General features: G+C 45.3%; 1 protein-coding gene across 4 annotated transcripts in view; it reads left to right on the top strand.

Moving 5' to 3' along the window:
• Window positions 1–21,369, top strand: part of PEBP4 (phosphatidylethanolamine binding protein 4) — a 288,994-nt gene that overhangs the window by 167,355 nt on the left and 100,270 nt on the right. For all 4 annotated transcript variants that reach the window (XM_074384057.1, XM_074384056.1, XM_074384058.1 and 1 more), the window contains one exon: window positions 17,142–17,240. In XM_074384057.1, coding sequence (XP_074240158.1) covers window positions 17,142–17,240 — 99 coding nt within the window. The remainder of the gene's footprint in view (window positions 1–17,141; window positions 17,241–21,369) is intronic.

The following is a 21,369-nucleotide window of genomic DNA, read 5'->3' as shown; positions in this document are numbered from 1 at the left end:
ATGGGCTTTGGGGAATTCCACTTTAGGGTTGTCATTCTTGCCCCTAACTCTACATTAGATCACCTGGAAATCTTATAAATCAGCAACAACACTTGGACCCCACTCCACACTCCTTCAATCAACCAAAACCTCCACCCAGTGGAGCCCCACCTTGGTAGCTTGAAGAGTTCCCCTGGTGATTCTAATGTTCACGCAGGGGTAAGACCACTGCCTTGGAGAAAATGGCTCTCCACTCATCATGGCCGTGAACTTTAACCTAGCCAGGTCAGCTCAGTCTCCCCTCCAAGGACAAGTGAGTGCTGGAGACAATAACCCACATTCAAAATCATATCAGAGCCTATAATCCCAGCACTTTGAGAGGCCGAGGTGGGGTATCACTTGAGGTCAGGAGTTCAAGACTAGGTTGGCCAACATGGTGAGACCCCATCTCTACCAAAAATATAAAAATTAGCTGGGCATGGTGGCGTGCACCTGTAATCCCAGCTACTCAGGAGACCGAGGCAGAAGAATCACTTGAACCCGGGGGCAGAGGTTACAGTGAGCTGAGATCGTATCACTGCCCTCCAGCCTGAGTGACAGAACAAGACTCCATCTCAAAAAAAAAAAAAAAAAATACCAGAAAGAGGGACCATGCCATGCTAGACAGTCCCCAGGTTTCTATAGGCTCCAGACAGGCTTGATGGGTATCTGAGCCTTAAGGAGTCAAGGGCCCTGTTTTAAAACATACCAGGAATTTCTTCTAATTGGGCACAGTAAGACACACAGAAAGACATGATGGGAATGACAGAAGCTTATACTCACAGGCCTCTAGAAATAGGCACAGCACACCACACAGGGCCACATGGGGTAGCACCGGGGTCGATTAGGAGGCAGAGGGAATGAGGGGGAAGCGTGGGCGAGAAACTTTATTGTGGATTTTGCCGGAAGGAATGGATGATACAGGGTAAGCAGCATCGACAGGTTTAGGATTGGCTGATCTGAATAATTCTGCTGGACTCGGGCACAGGGGCAGCCCCTTGTTGTCTGGTGTCTGGCCATGAGATGATTGGAACTGGGGACAGTGACTCAGCATGATAAAGGAGAGGGGTGAGGGTGGGAGCTCTGGGTGGGTGGCTGGCATTTGAAGAATGTGCTCTGGGGTGGGTGTCTGCTGTCTCTAGGAATTAGCCCTGGGAAGGGCAGACTCTCCAGGTCAGCAAGGCTCCAGGTGTCACTGCATCAGAAAATACAGAAAATAAAAGTGGTCCCACCTTGCCAGGACTTCTAGGACTCAGGACTGTCTCAATGTCTGCTGAAATCTGATCACATTCTATCCTAAGAATACTTCTCATTTCTCCTCTTGGGGAAAGGCAGACACACAAAGGCTCCCCAATAGCAAGGCAGGAGAGGGCCCTAGAGACTTGATCTCTGTGTCAGGAAAGCCCCTCTCCCTGTGCATCTTAGCGCAGGTTGCTATAACAAAAATACCATAGACTGGGTGGCTTAAACAACACACAGTTATTCTCACAGTTCTAGGGGCTGGGAAGTCCAAGACCAATGTGCCAGCAGATTCAGTGTCTCACAAGGGACTGCTTCCTGCTTTGTAGTCAGCCTTCTCTTGGCAGAGAGAGAGAGAGAGAGAGAGAGAGAGAGAGAGAGAGAGAGAGCAGCAAGTTCTGTAGAATCTCTTCTTATGAAGGCACCCCTCCCATCACAAGGGCTCCACCCTCATCACTTCCTCCCAGAGGCCCCACATCCAAATGCCATCACCTTGGGAGGTAGAGCTTCCACATACGCATTTTTGGAGATGCAAACGTGTAGCCCTGTCAGCATTGCTGCACTACAGAGGGTGTGGCACGCTGGTCTTCCTCCAGGAATGACCACTCTTTGCCATGGTGACCCGTCCCTCGCACGAATTCATCTGCTAGCCCCCGCACTGGCCTTTACTGTGCTCATGCTTATCCACCCTCACCACATCACATGCAGGAATTCTCTCTGTACAGTCCAGCCCTGATCATGTCACTCCTGCTCGTCCCCTGCCCCTGCCCCCTGCATTTACAAACCTCCCCTGGCACATACTCATCTGCCCTCATCAGTCTTGCTGGGCTCATCTGCTGCCACTCACTTCACCTCTTGGCCTTGTGAAATCCGCCCTCCAGACACACAGCACAACTTGCTGCTCCCTGCCTGTGGATATGCTGCTTCATTTGCATGGAGTATGCCCAGGAGGCCTTCCCTCCTGGGCATACTCCAGCCCAGTGGTCGCATCCTCTGCAGGGCTTTACTTGGTCACCCTGAGCAGGGTTCATCACCTCCTGAGGTTTGCTTTTCCAGTGCTAGGTATATGCCTGGTTATAGCGCAGAGGGTCCTTGGACCTTCTGCACACATATCCACCTCCCCCTGTAGGTTAATATGTCCTCAAAGGCAAAGGCTATGCCTCTATGCCTCTGTCATCTCTTATCCCAAGCCCCTAGCATGGTGCTTAGTACATGAAAAGGGCTCAGTCAATACTTGTTGAATGAATGAATGAATGAATGAATGAACAATGGAACTATCTGGGCCAGGCACAATAAGTATTTCATTTATTTGTTCAAAATATGTATTGAGTGTCTACTGTGTGCAGACACTGTGCTCTACTGGAAATATAATGGCAAGCAGAAACAGACACCATCCCTGCTTTCAAGGGGGTCATACTCTTGTGTGGGACACTGACATTAATCAAAAACTGTGCTTATCAATGTATGATTGATTATAAACTGAAACGAGCACCAGAAGGAAAGAAATGCAATGATGATTGACAAAGGAACGTAACCTAGAATGGGGCTCAAGAACACTTCTGCAGAGAAATGACCTTGAACTGAGTTCTGAAGTATGAATGAAAGTCAGCTAGTTCCAGGGTTGGGGTATTCTAGACATAGAGGAAACATACGCAAAGGCGATGAGTGAGGAGGGAGCAGGGTGAACCCTGGAAGTAGGAAGGCCCGTGAAACCGGAATACAGCCTGCAGGAGAATGTTTGCAAGATGACAGAGCCAGTGGGCTGATTGCAGGGCCAGAGTGCGCAGTGCCTTGTAGGACGTGTTAAGGATCCAAGGGAAGCCAGAGAAGGATTTTAAGCAGCAGGATCACATGATCTATTTGTGTTTTGAAAAAAATACTCTGGATCAGGGTAGAAAATTGCTTAGGGTTTCAAAGAGACCAGTCAGGAGGCTCTTCCAGCAGACAAGACAGAAGATAGGGGGAAATGGGTGGATCTGTGAGCCATTTGGGAGGCTGAATTGATAAGAATTGATGGTGAATTGGAAGAGTAGGAAAAGAGGGAGGAGCATGGCAATGGTGCCCTGGTTTCTGGTTTGCATTTCCAGATGGAGGGCACCTTTATTTGCCGAGAAAGGAAACTCTGGAAGACCAGACAGTGTTGTTGGACATGATGAGTGTGAGGTGCCCTGAAACACCAAAGGAAGGTGGGAAGCGGGTCATTGGACATAGGGTCTGGATCTCAGGGGAGAGCTCTGGGTTAGAGAAATAAATGTGGCTGTGGGTTGATGTTCCTGAGAAGGAGGTTAGGGTGATACAAGAAGACAGCCTAGGACCCAGCAGTGGGGAAAACAAGACTTGAGGAAGAAGAATGGGATGGAAACACAGAAGTCGTGGGAAAAAGATATTGCTATAAAGAAGGGGTGGACTGCCCTGTCAGCTACAGCTGAGACACCAAGTGTGATGAGAATTGAAAGCATCCTTGGATTTGGTAACATGGAGGTGGTGATCTTAGCAAGGACTGCAGCAGAAGCCATGGGGGCAGACTGGATTAAGGAATTGGTGGGAAGTAAGGAAACAGAGGCTGAGGGTGTTGACAGTTCTTGCGTGGAGTTTGCCTGTGGAGGGAGGAGACAAGGATAAGGGAATAGCAGGGGAGGGTACGGGGCAAGGAGGATGTCTTTAAAGATGAAAGAGACTTGGTCATGTTTTAATGATGAGGAGGAAGAGGAGAATGGAATATTCAAGGAGAGAAGGTATTGCTGATGATGGGGAGAGGATCCAAAGCATGACAGAGGAAGCAATCTCGTCCTTCTTGGGGCTGGAGCCACTCAGCTTTTCTAAGACAGTGGGAGGGGAGAAGGAGAGGTTGGGGGCAGATGCGCTGGGGGTTGCAAGCCTTGAAGCAGATCTTGAAGGACTTCCTATTTGATGACTTCAGTTTCCTCTGGTAAGTCATCAATAAGAATGTCATCTGCTAAGACAGGGGTCAGGGGAGTTAGGGGAGTTTAAAGGTTAGAGATTTAGGGATATTGGAGGCTTGAAATACCGGAAAGTCATGACTAACAGTGGAAGGGCAAGTTGACCAGAGAAATCCACAGTGGCCCTCGGGACTACTATGTAATAAAGCTGGAAATACAGGGTTGGGCCAGTCTCTTCTGTGATGTGACTTTTTCCTGAAGCACTCACTGCTCAGGTCACACATGGAATGAAAGGTTTTGTCAAGAAAATGTTCGTATAACAGAGGACAAGGGAATTCAGGTTCTGGCCATTTAAGCTGACTAAGACACAAGTGAAGAAAATCACTGCCATGCAAAGTCATCAGCTCCCACTGATGGGCATTGAGACAGGAGTTATCAGTCGCCTGAAGGTCCAGACTGAGGTTGAAGACTACTCCCGGTAGACATAGTTGAAGAAGCAAGCTGGAGAGAGAGGGGAGTGTGGCCAAAATTAGTGACTTTTGGAGGTGGAGCAGTTTGGGGGATGACAAGCAGCTTCAGGATGTGGCTGTAGAAGTTGATGGTTGAGTCAGAGAGGGGAAGATTGCCCAAGATGAAAAGACCCAGGAACCAGAGAGTCCATGGTGTTGGGTGGGTGTTCCACATGTTTGCTGAAGTCACCAGGATAAAAGCAGGACTTAAGGACAAGAAGGAGACTGGGAGCTGGTGACATTATCTCTGGTGAATGTAGCAACCAAGAGGTCGTCGGTGACAGCAACCAAGACAGAAAGAGGATGTATTCAACTAATGGCCTGTGCCGCAGAGAAGGCAACAGGGAGCTATGGTGTCTCCCCAGACCTCCTGACCCTGCAGTTTATGGGGTGTGGGAAAATACTTACCACAAGAGAGCAGTGAGGGGAGGGGGCCCTTCAGGGGAAAGCCAGAAAAACATGAAGAGATAGAGAGCAATTGTTGGAGGGAGAGGATGGAGGGGAGATGGCTTGTTATCAGTGGCAGTTGCAGAGCAAAGCATGGAAGGGTTTGGAGGTAGGGGAGGAAAATAGGTCTGGCTCAGAGACAAAGAAGGAAACATTTCAGGCACAACGATGTGGTTGAGGACCAATGGCTGGGAAGGCAGGGGTGGGAAAGGCTTTGACTAAAGAAAATTCACCGGGAGGCAGACTGTTGGGGCTCCATAGTGTCTTTGAAGGTGGCCAGTGGGGCAATGAACAGAGGCCATGGCTCCCTGGGCCTGGGAGAAGTCGATGTCAGTAGGTGCCCCTGCTCACCTGGGCTACAGTGGCAGTGTAGGGTGCAGGCTGTCCTTGAGGCTGGCATTCCCAGTGGGAGTAATCAGTGTCATGGTGAGTTATAGGAAGTGACAACCCCATGTACAGATGGGGATTGAGGCCGGAAACCGGAAGTTCAAGAATGAGGGAAGTCCAGCCCTGACAGCTGATCAGAGCAGTTTCAACTGGATAGCCCATCCCCCATCTATGGAACTATTTCCCGCCATCTTGCTTTCCACTCACCCTGCTGCCTCCATTTTCCCTAACTCCCAGTTGGGACACACCTATTAAAATTATTTCTGGATAAATAATCCTATTTTAAAAGGTAAATAATCCAATTTTTAAATGGGCAAGAAACTGACATAGACAATTCAGCAAAGATATACAAATAGTCAATAAGAACATGAAAAGAAGTTCAGCATCACTAGTCCTTAGGGAAATACAAGTTAAAAACATAAGATACCAGTTTACATCCACTAGCATGGCCATAATAGAAAGACAGACACTTATAAGTGTTGGCAAGGATGTGGAGACACTAGAACATTCATACCCTGCTGGTGGGATTGTAAAATGGTGCAACCACTTTGAAAACGTTTGGTCATTTCTTAAAATGTTAAACATAAATTTACAATATGACCCAGCAATTCCACTCTAGACATCTAACCAAGAGAATTGAAAACAAGTGTTTGCACAGAGATTTACAGCAAATGTTCTCAGCATCATCATTCATAATAGCTAAAGTGGAAATAACCCAAATATCCATCAATTGGATAAACAAGTGTGGTCTCTCTCCATACAATGAAATATTATTCAACAATAAAAAGGAATGAAGTACTGATACATATACAACGTGGATGAATAAAATATGCCAGCACACAAAAAAACACATATTATGATTCCATGTATATGAAATGTCCAGGAAAGGCAAAAAGGAGATTACAGAGACAGAAAGTAGATTCATGGTTGCCTGGAGCTGGAGGAGGGAATAGGGAATGACTGCACACATGGATACAAGGTTTCTTTCTGGGGTAATAAAAACGTTCTAAATTCAGATTATGGTGATAGCTGCACAACTTTGTAAATTTTCTTTTCTTTTTTCTTTTTTGCTGCCTCCATCTCCCCATCACCTATATCTGGCATTTCTCTCCATGTTATCCCTCCCCAACCTCCCTGCCCCCCGCTGTCCTTCCCCTAGTCCCCCCCAACAACAGACCCCAGTGTGTGATGCTCCCCTCCGTATGTCCATTTGTTCTCATTGTTCAACACCCACCTGTGAGTGAGAACATGTAGTGTCTGATTTTCTGTTCTTATGTTAGTTGCTGAGAATGATCGTTTCCAGATTCATCTATGTCCCTACAAAGAATACGACCTTGTCATTTTTTATGGCTGCATAGTATTCCATGGTATATATGTGCCATATTTTCCTTGTCCAGTCTATCATCGATGGGCATTTGGGTTGGTTCCAGGTCTTTGCTATTGTAAACAGTGCCACAATGAACATATGTGTGGATGTGTCCTTATAGTAGAATAATTTATAATCCTTTGGACATATACCCAGTAATGAGGTTGCTGGGTCAAATGGGATTTCTATTTCTAGGTCCTTGAGGAATCGCCATTGGTTGAACTAATTTACACTCCCACCAACAGTGTAAAAGTGTTCCTATTTCTCCACATGCTCTCCAGCATCTGTTATCTCCAGATTTTTTAATGATCGCCATTCTCACTGGCGTGAGATGGTATCTCACTGTGGTTTTGATTTGCATTTCTCTAATGACCAGTGATGATGAGCATTTTTTCATATGTTTGTGGGCCTCATATATGTCTTCTTTTGAAGTGTCCGTTCATGTCCTTCACCCACTAAGTGGTGAGGTTTATTATATGTAAACTATGCCTCTGTAGAGCTGTTTTTTAAAAAATTCATCTGGGCAAATCCAGATCTACTTCTCCTTCAATGTCATCATCATTGTCCCAAAGCACTGTGATTTGTGAACGTGGCTTCCTGCACCTTGCTCATGCCCTGCTCTGTAGCACCCAGGGTCCTACTTCAGCAGTTGCCCTTCCCCCAAATGACCTTCAAAAGTGGAATGAGGATTTCTTGAGCTCTCCTTGCTGCAAAGGACAGGGCCATCCCTCTTTGCCTCTCAGCATCAATGAAAGAGAACTAGAGACTGATGTCTCCAGCATAACAATGACACACCTCCAAAATATTGTGCAACTGCTGTGCGTTCCACATTATTTTATAATATTGGTTTATGTTTAGCAATAATATGTATTCACACGGCTTTAAAAATCAGTATGATAGAACACATATAGATGTCTATTTCATTTACCCGTATCAATACCACCACCCACAGCCTCTGTTAGTTTTTTTTTTTTTTTTTTTTTTTTTTTTTTTTTTTTTTTTGAGGCGGAGTTTCACTCTTGTTACCCAGGCTGGAGTGCAATGGCGCGATCTCGGCTCACCGCAACCTCCGCCTCCTGGGTTCAGGCAATTCTCCTGCCTCAGCCTCCTGAGTAGCTGGGATTACAGGCACACGCCACCATGCCCAGCTAATGCCTCTGTTAGTTTTTTAAGGACCCTTCTGGAGTTTGCTTATGTAAATACAAGCAAATGTGAAGATATATCTTATTTTCTCCTTCTTATATAAAAATAAAGTAATAGTTATACTGTTCTGCACCTTGCTTTTTATACTAAATTATCTTGGAGACCTTTTCATATCAGATCTTAGAGATCTTCATTGTTTTTTTTACAGTTAGGAAGTTTTCCACTATTAGTACATATCATTGTTTATTAACCAATCCCCAGCTAATGGACACTTGAGTTATTTCCAATTATTTTGAGTTACGTCTGACTGTGACAGACAGGGCCAAAATGAATAACCTTATATACAAGTCATTTCATAAGTGTGCAGATATCTTCAGTTGGAAAAATTGCAGAAATGGGATCACTGTGTCAAAAGGCATGGACTCGGAGCGATGGCTCACACCTGTAATCCGAGCACTTTAGAAGGCTGAGGTAGGTGGATCATAAGGTCAAGAGGTCGAGAGCATCCTGGCCAACATGGTGAAACCCCGCCTCTACTAAAAATACAAAAATTAGCTGGGCGTGATGGTGCACACCTGCAGACCCACCTACTCGGGAGGCTGAGGCAGGAGAATTGCTTGAACCCGGGAGGCAGAGGTTTCAGTGAGCCAAGAGTGAGCCACTGCGCTTGAGCTTGAGCAACAGAGTAAGACTCTGTCTCAAAAAAAAGGCACATCGCCCATATCATGCATTCCTATAGCAATGCATGCAGCCTCAGTTTCCCTGCAGGCTTTCCAGCAGAGTGTGCTGTCAGGCTTTGAGATATGCAGTGTCTTTGGAAAGTACTTGGATTTCATCCTGCCTTCTTCAAGTGGGATTACTTTATTTTTATTGTATTTTATTGTGATAAGAATGCTTACCTTGAGATCTACTCAAAAGACTTTTGAGTGTACAATACGATATTGTTAAGTATGGACACAATATTGTACACCAAGCTTTCTTCAACTTCTCTCATGACTGAAAGTCTATACTCATCAATTAGCAACTCCCCATGTCCCCCTGACCCTACTCCATCCCTGGCAACCACCGTTCCTCTCTGCTTCTGTGAGTTTGACTTTTTGAGATACATCATGTAAGTGGAATCACACAGTGTCTGTCCTTCGGTGACTGGCTTGTTTCGCTTAGCATAATGACCTCAAGTTTTATCCATGGTGCCACCAACTGTAGTTATTTCCTTCCTTGTTAAAGCTGAATAGTGTTCCTTTTATGGATATACTACATTTTCTTCTTCCATTTGTTTGTTGATAGACATCTTGTTGTTTCCTCACCCTGACGACTGCAAATAGCGCTGCAGTGACCCCCGGATTTCTGTCCCCCGAAGTGTGATTGCTGGATCATATAAGCAGTCTTACTTTTACAGTGTGTCTAGATAGCTCAGAATCCACCAAATGGATGTCAGAATCCTAGGGAAAGTAGATGACCTGGCTCAGCACCCTCATCTTTTAGGAGCAAGCCAGCAAAGAGAAGGACTTAGCTAAGAACCACAACCCACGGTGTAATAAGCATTCATGGGTACCTATTAAAGGCTGGCATTTTACCAGGTCTATACCCCTGCAGAAGTATAAAGCAGTCTCTATCCTAGGCAAAAAAAACGTGTGGCAAGTACGAAATTCCCTAAATTCACTTCCCTTGTTGGAAGTGTTGATGGCATATTCTTCTGTCTTGGCTACACTTAGGGGATGGGCTGCCGTGGTCAGAAATTAGCTTCACCTGCCAGAAGGAAGACTCGCTGATCCCTGCTAACTACTCCATCCTGTCAGCTCCATGGACCTCCAGAAGCGGATGGGGACCTGGGTTCAACTTCAAGGAGTCCAGTTAAGGGCTAAGCCCTTGAATAGGCTGTTTTTTACTTTCTGTGGTGAACAACCACTCCTTTGCCACCTCTGTCAAACATTTGCTAAGGAACTTCTGTTGAATGCATTGAGGGTCATGAAATGTCTGGGACCCAGCTCCCTAACTGCATTGAGAGAGATCTATCTGCAAGACCACCATAGAAGTCGTTGAAAACATCTCCTTTGGGGCTGCTTAGCCAAGAGGGGATCTAGGGCAAACCTCAGGTTATGACCACCTGCAAGAGTGCCCTGCAGTGCAGACTCACCCTACAGCAGGGGTCCCCAACCCCCAATACGGGTCCATTTCCTGTTAGGAACTGGGCCACACAGCAGGAGATACATGGTGGGCCAGTGAGGGCAGCTTCATCGATATTTACAGCCACTTCCCATCTCCTGCATTACCGCCTGGCTCCGCCTCCTGTCAGTTCGGCTGTGGCATTGGATTCTCATAGGAGCGCAAACCCTATTGTGAACTGCGCATGCAAGGAATCTAGGTTGCATGCTCCTCATGAGAATCTAATGCCTGATGATCTGTCGCTGTCTCCCATCACCCCCACATGGGACCCTCTAGTTACAGGAAAACAAACTCAGGGCTCCCACTGATTCTACCGTACAGTGAGTTTATAATTATTTCATTATCTACTAGAATGTAATCATAATAAAAATAAAGTGTACAATAAATATAATGTACTTGAATCATCCTGAAACCACCCCCCTCCGATCCCCATCCGTGGAAAAATTGTCTTCCATGAAACCACTTCCTGGTGCCAAAAAGGTTGGGGAGGGCTGCCCTAAAGAATCAGGCAGCAGTGTAGAGGTAGGGACAGGAGACACCACAGGAAACATCGGGGTGGGGAGGGAGAGCAGCCTGCTGCTGAGACTTCCCCCACCTATTGTTTGAACAGGAGACATTGAGGGTTCTGGGACTTTTCACCATGACTTTTTTTCCTTGAATGCAAATCTTTTTGTCTAAGTATAAAAGCAATGCATTTTATTGCAGAAACTTTGGGAAGTGCAGAAGAGCACAAAGAAGAAAATAAAGTTCATAATTATTCCATCGTTTAGAGATCATCGCCCAGCTTTTAAACTTCCTATTTTTCTAGTTTTCTTTTTTTTTTTTATTGCATTTTAGGTTTTGGGGTACATGTGAAGAACATGCAAGATTATTGCATAGGTACACACATGGCAGTGTGATTTGCTGCCTTCCTTCCCCTCAGCTGTATCTGTCATTTCTCCCCATGCTATCTCTCCCCACCTCCCCACAGAATCGTATACATGTGTATGACAAGTGGGTTTGGTCTTCTGTCCTTTAAAAAAAAAAAAAAGGATTATAGGATTCATAGGATTTGGGGAGCTACCCATTGTTTCTACATACCTTAAAAATTCTGAGATGTACATTAAAACTTTTGTTAATTTTATGGGCAAAGATTGGATCTTACTTTATTTTTTGCGTATCTTTTATTAGTAGTAAATGTGAACACTTGTTCATATGGTTGTCGATCATTTGTATTTCTTATTTTATGAGTTACCTATTCATGTTGTTCATCCATTTTTCTATTGAGTTATTAGTCTTTTTCTTATGGAGGTAAAGAGTACTTTGTATATTAAAGATATTAACATTATCTCATAGATATTGCAAATATTTGCCACCAGTTTATTGTCTTTGAATTTTATCTTGCACTTTTTTTTGCCATATAAAAGATTCAGAGTTATATCTAGTTAGATATATCAATCTTTCCTTCATGACATTTACTGTTAACAGTTTGGTGTGTATTTTTTCAGACATTTTCTATGCATATGCAAATATATCTATAAAGATTATATATATAGTTAGATATATAAAGTTTTCCTGCACATTTGAGACATCATGCACATTATTCTGTAACTTACTTATTTCACATACTAGTATATTGTAGATAATTTCTTGTATGAGTATATAAGGATCTAACTCTAACAGAGTGTTCCATTGCATAAATGTAATATTATGTTATTAAACCAGATTTAAAGCTTGGTTTTCATTTTCATATTTAAATATGGAAGTTTTCTGGTGTCTGAAAGAAATAGGAACCTAAGTTTATTCCACATACTGAGCCAGTTTTCCCAGTAGCATTTATTAAATAATCTATGTTTTCCCCACTGAGCTGAAATAACTTTGTCATATATTATTTAATATTTTATATTCATTTTTAATATTCATTTTAAATGGTAACTATCATATATTAAATATATATTTATTGAAAACTTGACTTTCTGAGTTTTCTGTTTTGCTTCTTTTATTTATTAACACCATATTGTTCTAATTATTGTAGCTTAATAAGATATGTTAAAATCTGCAAAGTTAATAACATCTGTATTTTATCATTTTCAATATTGCCTTGGATACTTATTTTTCTTTTACTTATTTGTTTTTTACATTTATTATGACCTTTAGAATTATTCTGTGACATTCACAAAACATCTATTTAGGATTTTGTTTGGAATTGTGCTAGATTAACAAATTAATTGAAGGTTTATTTACATTTTTGCAAAATGATTATTTCCATTTAAAAGCATTGTATTTCTTTTTCTGTCTATTCAAGTTTCCTTCTTATGTGCATCGATAATGTTTTTGTTTTCTTCATATAATCTTGCATTTTTCATCAAATTCATTCTTACTTTACATTTTTGTTGCCATTGTTAATGGGATCTTAAATGTATACTTTAGGACTATTATTAATATGTAGAAAATACCAGTTTTGTGTACAATGTGTAACAGTTTACTTTACCGAATGTTACTTTTGTTCCCAGTTGATTTTTTTTTAAATTTCTTATGTAGCAATCATGTCATTTGCAAAAAAAAAAGAAAAAAGAAAAAAGAAAAAAAGGAAAAGAGAGAGGACATATGGCTTTAGTTCTTCTTTTACCGTATTTACACTTTGTTTCTTTTTATTTTCTTATTACTTTCTTGGATGTATCAGACACTATGTACAGTTTTCTCTTTATGGCATTCTATTGGGATTTTACACACACCCCCACTTTAGGACATATTCCTTCTTTTCACCTACTATTTTCTTTTCTTCTGAGTCCTTGGAGATTTTCTTGGGTTTATCTTCACATTCTCTGATTTAATTTCCTGTGGCATCTAGTATGTGGTTTATGGCTTCCTCTGGGTCTTAAAATCCAGTAGTCAATGTTTTCACCTTTAAACTACTCATCTTTGGAAAGGTGTCCATGATCCCTTTCTTGTCACAACCAACAGTCTCTTTGCGGCCCTCATCTCCCTCGATGACTGTGTCACGGACACAACCTTTATCCCTTCCTTCATTTCTCTCTTGGCATCCGTGACACTAACTCTCTGGCTCTCTTCAGAACTGTCTTCTCCTCAGCCTCTTTTTCCCTTCCCTGCCCCGCTTTGAGTTCCCAAGTTCCACCACAGTCTTTCTTTTGTTTTTGTTCTACAGATTCTCCCCAGACAACCCATGAATCTATAGATTCATCCGTCTCCATGTCCACTGCCCATTTGCCAAGTCTCGAGAGGGCATCAACCTCATTTAAAGGGCATCTCTCCCTGTAGGGTTCGACACCAAACTCCTGCCTCACGGTCCCCTGACTTTGCTACCCTTAATATCCATGGCTTCATCATCACCAAGCTGCCCAAGACAGAATCTCAGAGTCATCCTGGCTTCTTCCTCCCCGACATCTGCCCTATGCAGTCACCTCACTGTTGGTTCTGCAGTACACACGTCTCTCCTTTCTGTTACTACTATTTGAATGGAAATCCCTGTGTTCTTCCTCCAGAGTACTGCAATTTTCAGCGTTTTTTGGATTTTTTGCTCTGCTTTTCATCCTTTATTCTACCCTCATCATGTCTCATCATGGGTCTTTCCAAAGCATATGTGTTGTTTTTTGTTTGTTTGTTTTGTTTGTTTGTTGAGACAGGATCTCACTCTGTCTTCCGAGCTGGAGTACAGTGGTGCAGTCATGGCTCACTGCAGCCTCTTGGGCTCCAGCAATCCTCCCACCTCAGCCTCCCTCGTAGCTGAAATCGTAGGTGTGGGCTACTATGCCTGGCTAGCTTTTTCAGTTTGTGTAAAGATAATGTTTTTCCATGTTACCCAGGTGGGTCTTGAACTCCTAGGCTCAAGCGATTAGTCCACCTCAGCCTCCCAAAGTGTTGGTATTACAAATGTGAACCACCATGCCCAGCCCCAAAGCACACGTTTGATGATATGAGTTGCCTATTCAAACAATTTCAGTGGGTCCTGTTGCATAACAAATTCTCAGCAACATAAGATGTGCAGAGCTTTCTGTTATCTGGTGCCAATACCCATTTCAGCTTTGTCACCTACTGTTTCTTTCCAGATACCCTATGGCCCAGACATTCCCCCAAACAACCCCCTGCCTTTGCACACACCACTGCCTGTACCTAGAGAGCACTTTTCCTGATCTTTTACCTGCACAGCCTTCGAGGTCAAGCTCAAAAGACAACTCTGCAGCCTTCCTGGACTCCTGGGGTAGAGAGATTTAGTCTCCCTTTTCCCTGTCCTTCTGCTTGATAAATGCTCTTCTGCTCACGCATTTAGAACACCAGAAAGCATTTAGAACAACAGAGTGTGCCTGCCTCTCCCTGTCAAGGGGAGGGCCGGGACTCATCTCTCCATTGACTCCATTCATCTTGCCACCTTCTTCCTCTCTCACTTCCCCCTCTTCCATTATGCTCACATCTAAGTCCCCATCCAAGGTAAGCCCAACTAACCACGTATCTCACACCCGTACTTGAACAGTTAAAAAGCCCACAACTGTGAAACGTAACACTGTCTAGTGACCTACTGCACACCTATTGTATATCCATTTTCTCACTCTCTTAAATGACTAGCACACACCTTCTTCCCTGTCCCCAAACTTCATTTTTTTTTTTTTTTTCCTTTTCTTGAGACAGAGTTTTGTTCTTGTTACCCAGGCTGGAGCGCAATGGCATGATCTCCGCTCACTGCAGCCTCCGCCTCCTGGGTTCAAGCTATTCTCCTGCCTCAGCCTCCCGAGTAGCTGGGACTACAGGCATGCACCACCATGCCCAGCTAGTTTTTTTTGTATTTTTAGTAGAGACGGGGTTTCACCCCAAACTTCCTATAATCCCTCTTTCCCTGATGACCTTGCCTCTCACTCACTGAAAAAGAGAAGCAATCGGACAACAATTTCCTCATTCCTCTGAGTACCTCACCTTCCAGTTCTCTTGCATCTGAACCCACAGCCTCTGCTTCTACCCAAGCCCTAGCCCTTCACTTTCACTCTGGATCCTGTCCTGTCCCCACTTCCCAAAGTCGGCTCTTGTGACCATCCCCTTCCTCCTCTCTGTTCCATCTCCCTTTCTATACTGGACTATTTCCATTGGTCTACAAATATCATCCCTCTCTTTAAAAAAAACTCTTGACTCTTCTTTCCTCTTTAGTTACAGCCACTCCATATCTCAGCTGTCCTTCCCACCAAAACTTCCTTTTTTATGATCCTCTGTAATAGCTCTCTTCAGTTCCTCATCTCCCGTCTCAGCTCAGCCTATTCCAGCCGAGCATCAGTCCTTTCTACTCCACTGAAACTGGTCTTGTGATCACAGTGATATCCAAGTTGTCAAATCAGATTGTCACACCGTGTCCTCATCTGGCCCTAACTTTTAGCAGAATTTGATACAGCTGATCACTTTCTCTTCCTTGAGACACTTTCTATCCTGGCTTTCGCGACATCTGCTCTCCAGGTGTTTCCCGTACCTTTTTGGATCGAAAGTCCTCTCTCCCTGACTCTTCCCTCTTCTCAATGTTAGTTGCTCTAGAGTTCAGCCGTGAGACCTCTTTTCTTCTCTGTGTCTGCTCTACTGATTTAGAGACCATCTCTCTATCAATGACTACCAAATTTATCCACCCAGTCCTGATCTCTCCTCTGAACTACAGACTCTGATATGCATACCCGATTGTCTTCTGAGAGACATTTCAAACTCAAGATGTCTAAACCAGAATTCTGAATGGCCCCCTTCATACAGCCTCCCCTCCCGGTCTTAATTGTGCCATTAAATTGCCATTAAATTGTGCCATTAAGTTGCTCAAGCCAGAAACCCAGGATTCGCCCTCAATGTCTCTTTCTCCACCCACCTCCTTACCGCCCTGCCATTGAATCCATCAGCAAACCCTGTTGATTTTGCTAAAAATACTCCCGTAACCCATCTATTTGTTTTTGTCTCCGTTGCTGCCATCCTAGCCCAAGATGCCATCATTTTTTTACATGCTACTGCGAGTCTCTTAACTGGTTTCCTGGCCTCCTCTCTGGCCTTTGCAGATCATTCATTTTTTTTTTCCCAGCAGCCAAAAGAATTCTCTAAAAACATAAATCAGAGCATATCACTGTCCTGCGTAAAACCCTGTAGCAGTTCTGTGTTGCATTTTGAATAAAACCCTGCTCCCTACCCAGGCCTAGAGAGCCTCCTGTGGCCTGGCCCCTGCCCCGTCCCCCACCTGCCATGTCTACCCTCCCCCTTGATTGTCGCTGGCCACCATGATGCTCTTTCTTGCTCCTCAAAGCCTACTTTTTTCCCACCTGAAGACCTTCATAGCAGCTATTTTGTTTCCTTCCAGAACACTTCCCACCTCTCATCCCACCCTGTTTTATTTTCGTCATAGCACTACTCACACGTTCCCTTGCTTATTTATTTATTTTTGTGATTTGTGTCTCTTACCTAGAATAAAAGCTTCCTGAAAGTATGGACCTCACTATCTTGTGTTCTGTTGCCTCCTGGCACCTGGAGCAGCTCCTGGTGCACAGCAGGTGTTCAGCAAAGGCTTGTTGAAGGGACGAATGAATCCTGGTGTTCTTTGTGATGGGTACCGTTCCTGACACAAAATAAGTCCTCATATATTTGTCAAATTAATAGACAAGTCACTCCAACTACACTGGATGCTTCTTGGAGGACCAGAGTCCTGTTTCAGGTTTCCTTGATTCCTCCAAGCACCCAGCACAGCACTCGGAGCTCCCAGGTGCTTGGTACATATAACTTGTTGGATTTATTCTTCCTCACAACGGGGAATCCAAGAGTCCTGCTGTCTGCTTCACAGATGCCATTTCTCTGAGAATTAACATGATGTGACAGGGATGTGACAAGAACAAGGATAAACTGGATGGGATGCCATAGGGCTACTCAGCCATTCTCGATTGGAACGGCAGAAAAAGGAGGTCTGCCCGGGGGTATTTTCCTATTTCGGCCATGACTCTACATTACTTTTTGGTGCGTGTGTTACAGGGTGCGACCTATGTCCTGGTGATGGTGGATCCAGATGCCCCTAGCAGAGCAGAACCTAGACAGAGATTCTGGAGACACTGGCTGGTAGCAGATATCAAGGTAAGCAGGCCAAGAGGCATTCTCTGACTCATTTGGGGTTGTAGCTGGAAGACTGTCATTCAATGCCATTCCCACCTGTTGCCCAGGAGGGCTGGAGCAAGGACTTCCGTGTCCGATCTCCCCCAGAGCTCAGCTGTCAGAGCCCTCCCGAGTTTTCCAACAATTTCAAAAAGTGTCCCAGGGCCAGTGGTACGCTGGTAAACCAGCCCTCGGGAAGGGTGGGGGAACTCTGATTTCTAGTGTTTGCTGATTTTTTAAGGTATAAATAAATACTCCCACCACGGCCAGTTTCAAACTCCTGATGATTTAAAAAACTGACTCACACTGTTTCTGAAACGTTAACAATTGGCTTCAGCGCATCACTGGATTTGGGGGCACTGAGGGGATTCTGAGATGTGCAGGTGGCAGAGCCAGCCAGGGGAGGTCCTGGAACTCCTCCCCATGATGGGGCGAGGGGCATGAGAGAGGCACAGCGGTTTGCTTTTCTTTGTGTATAGAAACAAGTGGCCGCCTCTCATCTTTGTGTCTTTGTCATCATAATTGTGAAGGTGCCTTGCTCACCACCCTCTTCAGGGAGGCTCCTCAAATCTGGTGGCTTGTTTGTGCCGTTGTGTGGGGGGAAAGGCTATGTTGCCAGACAAGTTTCGGATTCTCCGGGTTGAACTGAATTCATTCTGTTTCTCACTGAAGGGCTTTTGGAGCTGTTCGTAGTCTAATATGCACTATATCATGTACACTGATTTACCAACTGCATTTGATGGTTGAATCTTTTTGTTCACAAGTGCCTGGCAGTGCTCTCTGGGGAGGTCCACCCTTGCCTCAAACAGTCACAAATCTGTGCCTAGAACACCTGACGATGGGCTTTGCGAAGAGTGTACAAAGGCATCAAGCCTGTAAGATAGTGGGAACTCAGAGCTAGCAAAACAAAGTCTGGATGTGGTGTGGATCTTGGCTGGTTACTAACTCAGTGACCTCTGTCGGCTCCTCTGGGCATTTCATCTTGCTCTGTAATACGGGAAGCGGGCTGCTGACTTGCTGTGATCGTCGTGATGAGCCAATGACTTACAAGAGCACTTTGGAAAACGTAGACAATTCTGCAAATACAAGGGGTTTGTGTTTTTCCTTCTAGAACTATGGGTAGAGGAAGGGGTTTAAATCTGAACTGGCTTCTGATTATCCTGAGCAAGGCAGTGTGCTCACAGCCACTGGGTGGGAGTCCAGAAGTGAGAGGAGAGTTACCCAGGCAACTAGAGGGTGGCCCAACGACCAGGGCCCCTCCCAGGGAGCTCAGGTGGACAGCTGTTCCTAGAGGCAGCCCTGCCTATGGCCCTGGAAGGGGCTATCTCAAGGCAGACCCAAGCAGCAGCTTCGTGGGCAGTGCTGGAGCCACCTCTGTTACTCTATACGCTTCCCCAGCCAAACACGGTAAACACACAACAGAGCTGGGAGGTTTGAGCCGTCAGGAAGGGGAGGGGAGCAACGGGCATGAAAGAGAAAGATCTGGCATCCCCCCCCCCCCCACCCAGGCTAGAACATTGTCAATTTCTGGACTTAGCCCTCCCCAGCGGTCTCAGGGGTGAAACACTCAAGAGAGGAGTGCTGCTCTGAAGGTCACATTTGCAGCCACTCCGTGCACTCAGGGCTTCCTGTTAGGGAGCTCTGCTCAGCAGTCCTGAGGCAAGAGTGCAACAGCAGTTAGGGATGGGATGACTTCAGAATTGAAGGGACTTGAGATCATGAGGCTGCCTCTCTTCCAAGCCTGAAGACCCCCACACACTCCTCCACTCCCCTCACCCCCATACTCAGAAGGGAGCTCTCTCAGGAGCCCTGTGCAACAAACATGAGTTTAGCCTCAGCAGCCCAGCTTAGAACTGGAACAGGTGGCAGGTGACAGGTGGCAGCTGTCCGGCAAGGCTGCTAAGCCACAGAACTTACCAGTGCCACCTGCCCGAGTGTGGCCCTCAGCCTTCCCGCCCAGACCGGAGGAGGCTTGGGTTTCCGTCGCATTTGTGCCGCTTCCCTCACGAGTGTTCAGCAGGAAGCGGCAGCGATATCCACTTGGCCCTGCCCACCTTCCCCAAAATTCCACCGGCCACAGAGATGGTGTCAACCAAATTCATTTAGGTCTCAGGTTCTAGACCTTAAGCAGAGGAAGCGAAGGCTCTGATCAAACCCAGAGCACTTCCTTTGTGTTGGTGTTTGCTGTGGCTAAGTGGGTCTCAAACAGTTGAGTACATCCGAATGGGCAGATGAGCTTGTTAAAATGCAGCTGCCTAGGCCCCACCCCAGCCGCAGAACTTCCACTTCAGTCGGTTGGGGGAGAACACGGCATTCTAGCTTAATAAGCACCCAGAGGGGTTGAGCAGATTGAAGGAAGACCGTAGAGCTTCGGTGCCTTGGTCGTTCTTAACATCACTCATTGCGGAGCCATTTTCAAGTGAAAAGTACTTTTAAAACTTCTGAAGCTCGATGCCACTTTGTGAAATAGACATAATCCTCGTTTTATAGATGGGGAAAGCAAAGTCCAGAGAGGCTGAATGATGCTATCTTTCAGCTGGTGGGTTAGAGAGCTGAGTCTTCAATCCGCTCCCCCTAACCCTAAGTCACACGCCTTTCCTGCCATACCATGTGGCCTGGGTCACATCATATCCCTCCCATCAACTCCACTAGGAAAAGGAGCCACTGTGCCCTCCATACCATGGAAGGCGTCAGCTCCGTGGTTCCTTCTAAAGAGGTTCCCTCCCTTCACCCCAGCTCACTCCCAGGGTTCTATTTCTAACTACCCCTTATGGGTAGATGCTTCCAGAGAACTGTCCCCAGAGAATACTATCTTGTTAAATAAAACACACTAGGTAAGTGTTTTGGACCCCATAATACTACACCCTAGATATCATCATTACCCAAGCAGCCTCAGTAGGAAAGCCTGCCGTAGAGTCTCTGCAGACACAGAGTGACCACAGCCTCATGGTTCCCAGTGACCACAGACTCAAACTTGGTGGAACTTCAGCTGACCTTGATATTAGGTGGCCAGGTCTAACTGGATGGTAGGCAAGATTATGGCCATAGGAACCTCTCAGCAGGGACAGTTTTTTTTATTGCATTTTAGGTTTGGGGGTACCTGTGCAGAACATGCAAGATTGTTGCATAGGTACACACATGGCAGTGTGATGTGCTGCCTTCCTCCCCATCACCTATGTCTGTCATTTCTCCCCATGCTATCTCTCCCCAACTCCCCATCCCCTGCTGTCCCTCCCCCATTTCCCCCCGACAGACCCCAGTGTGTAGTGCTCCCCTCCCCGTGTCCATGTGTTCTCACTGTTCAACACCCACCTATGAGTGAGAACATGCGGTGTTTGATTTTCTGCTCTTGTGTCAGTTTGCTGAGAATGATGGTTTCCAGGTTCATCCACGTCCCTACAAAGGACACGAACTCATCATTTTAGATGGCTGCATAATATTCCATGGTGTATATGTGCCACATTTTCCCTGTCCAGGGATAATTTTTTGACAGGCTATCTGGGTTGAAATAGGACAGCAACTAGTTTTTAGGAATACAAGAGTCATTTGTGGCACCTCCCCCCCGCCCACCTCCACTCCAGAGAGAGGCTGGCAGGGTCTAGTGCAGAGTAGGATAAAGCTCTGGAACTTTAGATGACTTAAATAAAGCCTAGGAGTTAGAGACATGCTCAGCCATGGAGACCAGGCATTCATTCATGGGACCCTTTTGTTCATTTAATTCAAGAAGTATATATTGAACGCTATTCAGTATAGCACAATGGTTAAGAGCTAGGACTCTGTAGCCAGAGCCAGACTGCTGTGGCTTGAATTCCTAATCTACCATTATTGCTGTGTGATCTTGGGCTAGTTGCTCAACCTCTCTGTGTCTCAATATACTCATTTGTAAGCCAGAGATACTAGTAGTGCCTACCTCACACTGTTGTTATGAAGCTCAAGTGAGTTATGTATGTATGTATGTATGTATGTATTGATTGATTGATTGATTGAGACAGTCTCACACTATCACCTGACTGGAGTGCAGTGGCGCAATCTCGGCTCACTGCAACTTCCACCTCCCAGGTTCAAGCAATTCTCCTGCCTCAGCCTCCCAAGTAGCTGGGATTATAGGCGC

Source organism: Saimiri boliviensis, chromosome 13, assembly GCF_048565385.1.
Source record: "Saimiri boliviensis isolate mSaiBol1 chromosome 13, mSaiBol1.pri, whole genome shotgun sequence".
Taxonomy (NCBI): domain Eukaryota; kingdom Metazoa; phylum Chordata; class Mammalia; order Primates; family Cebidae; genus Saimiri; species Saimiri boliviensis.
Note: the sequence above shows the minus strand (reverse complement) of the source record. Positions and strands in the feature narration are given on the sequence as shown.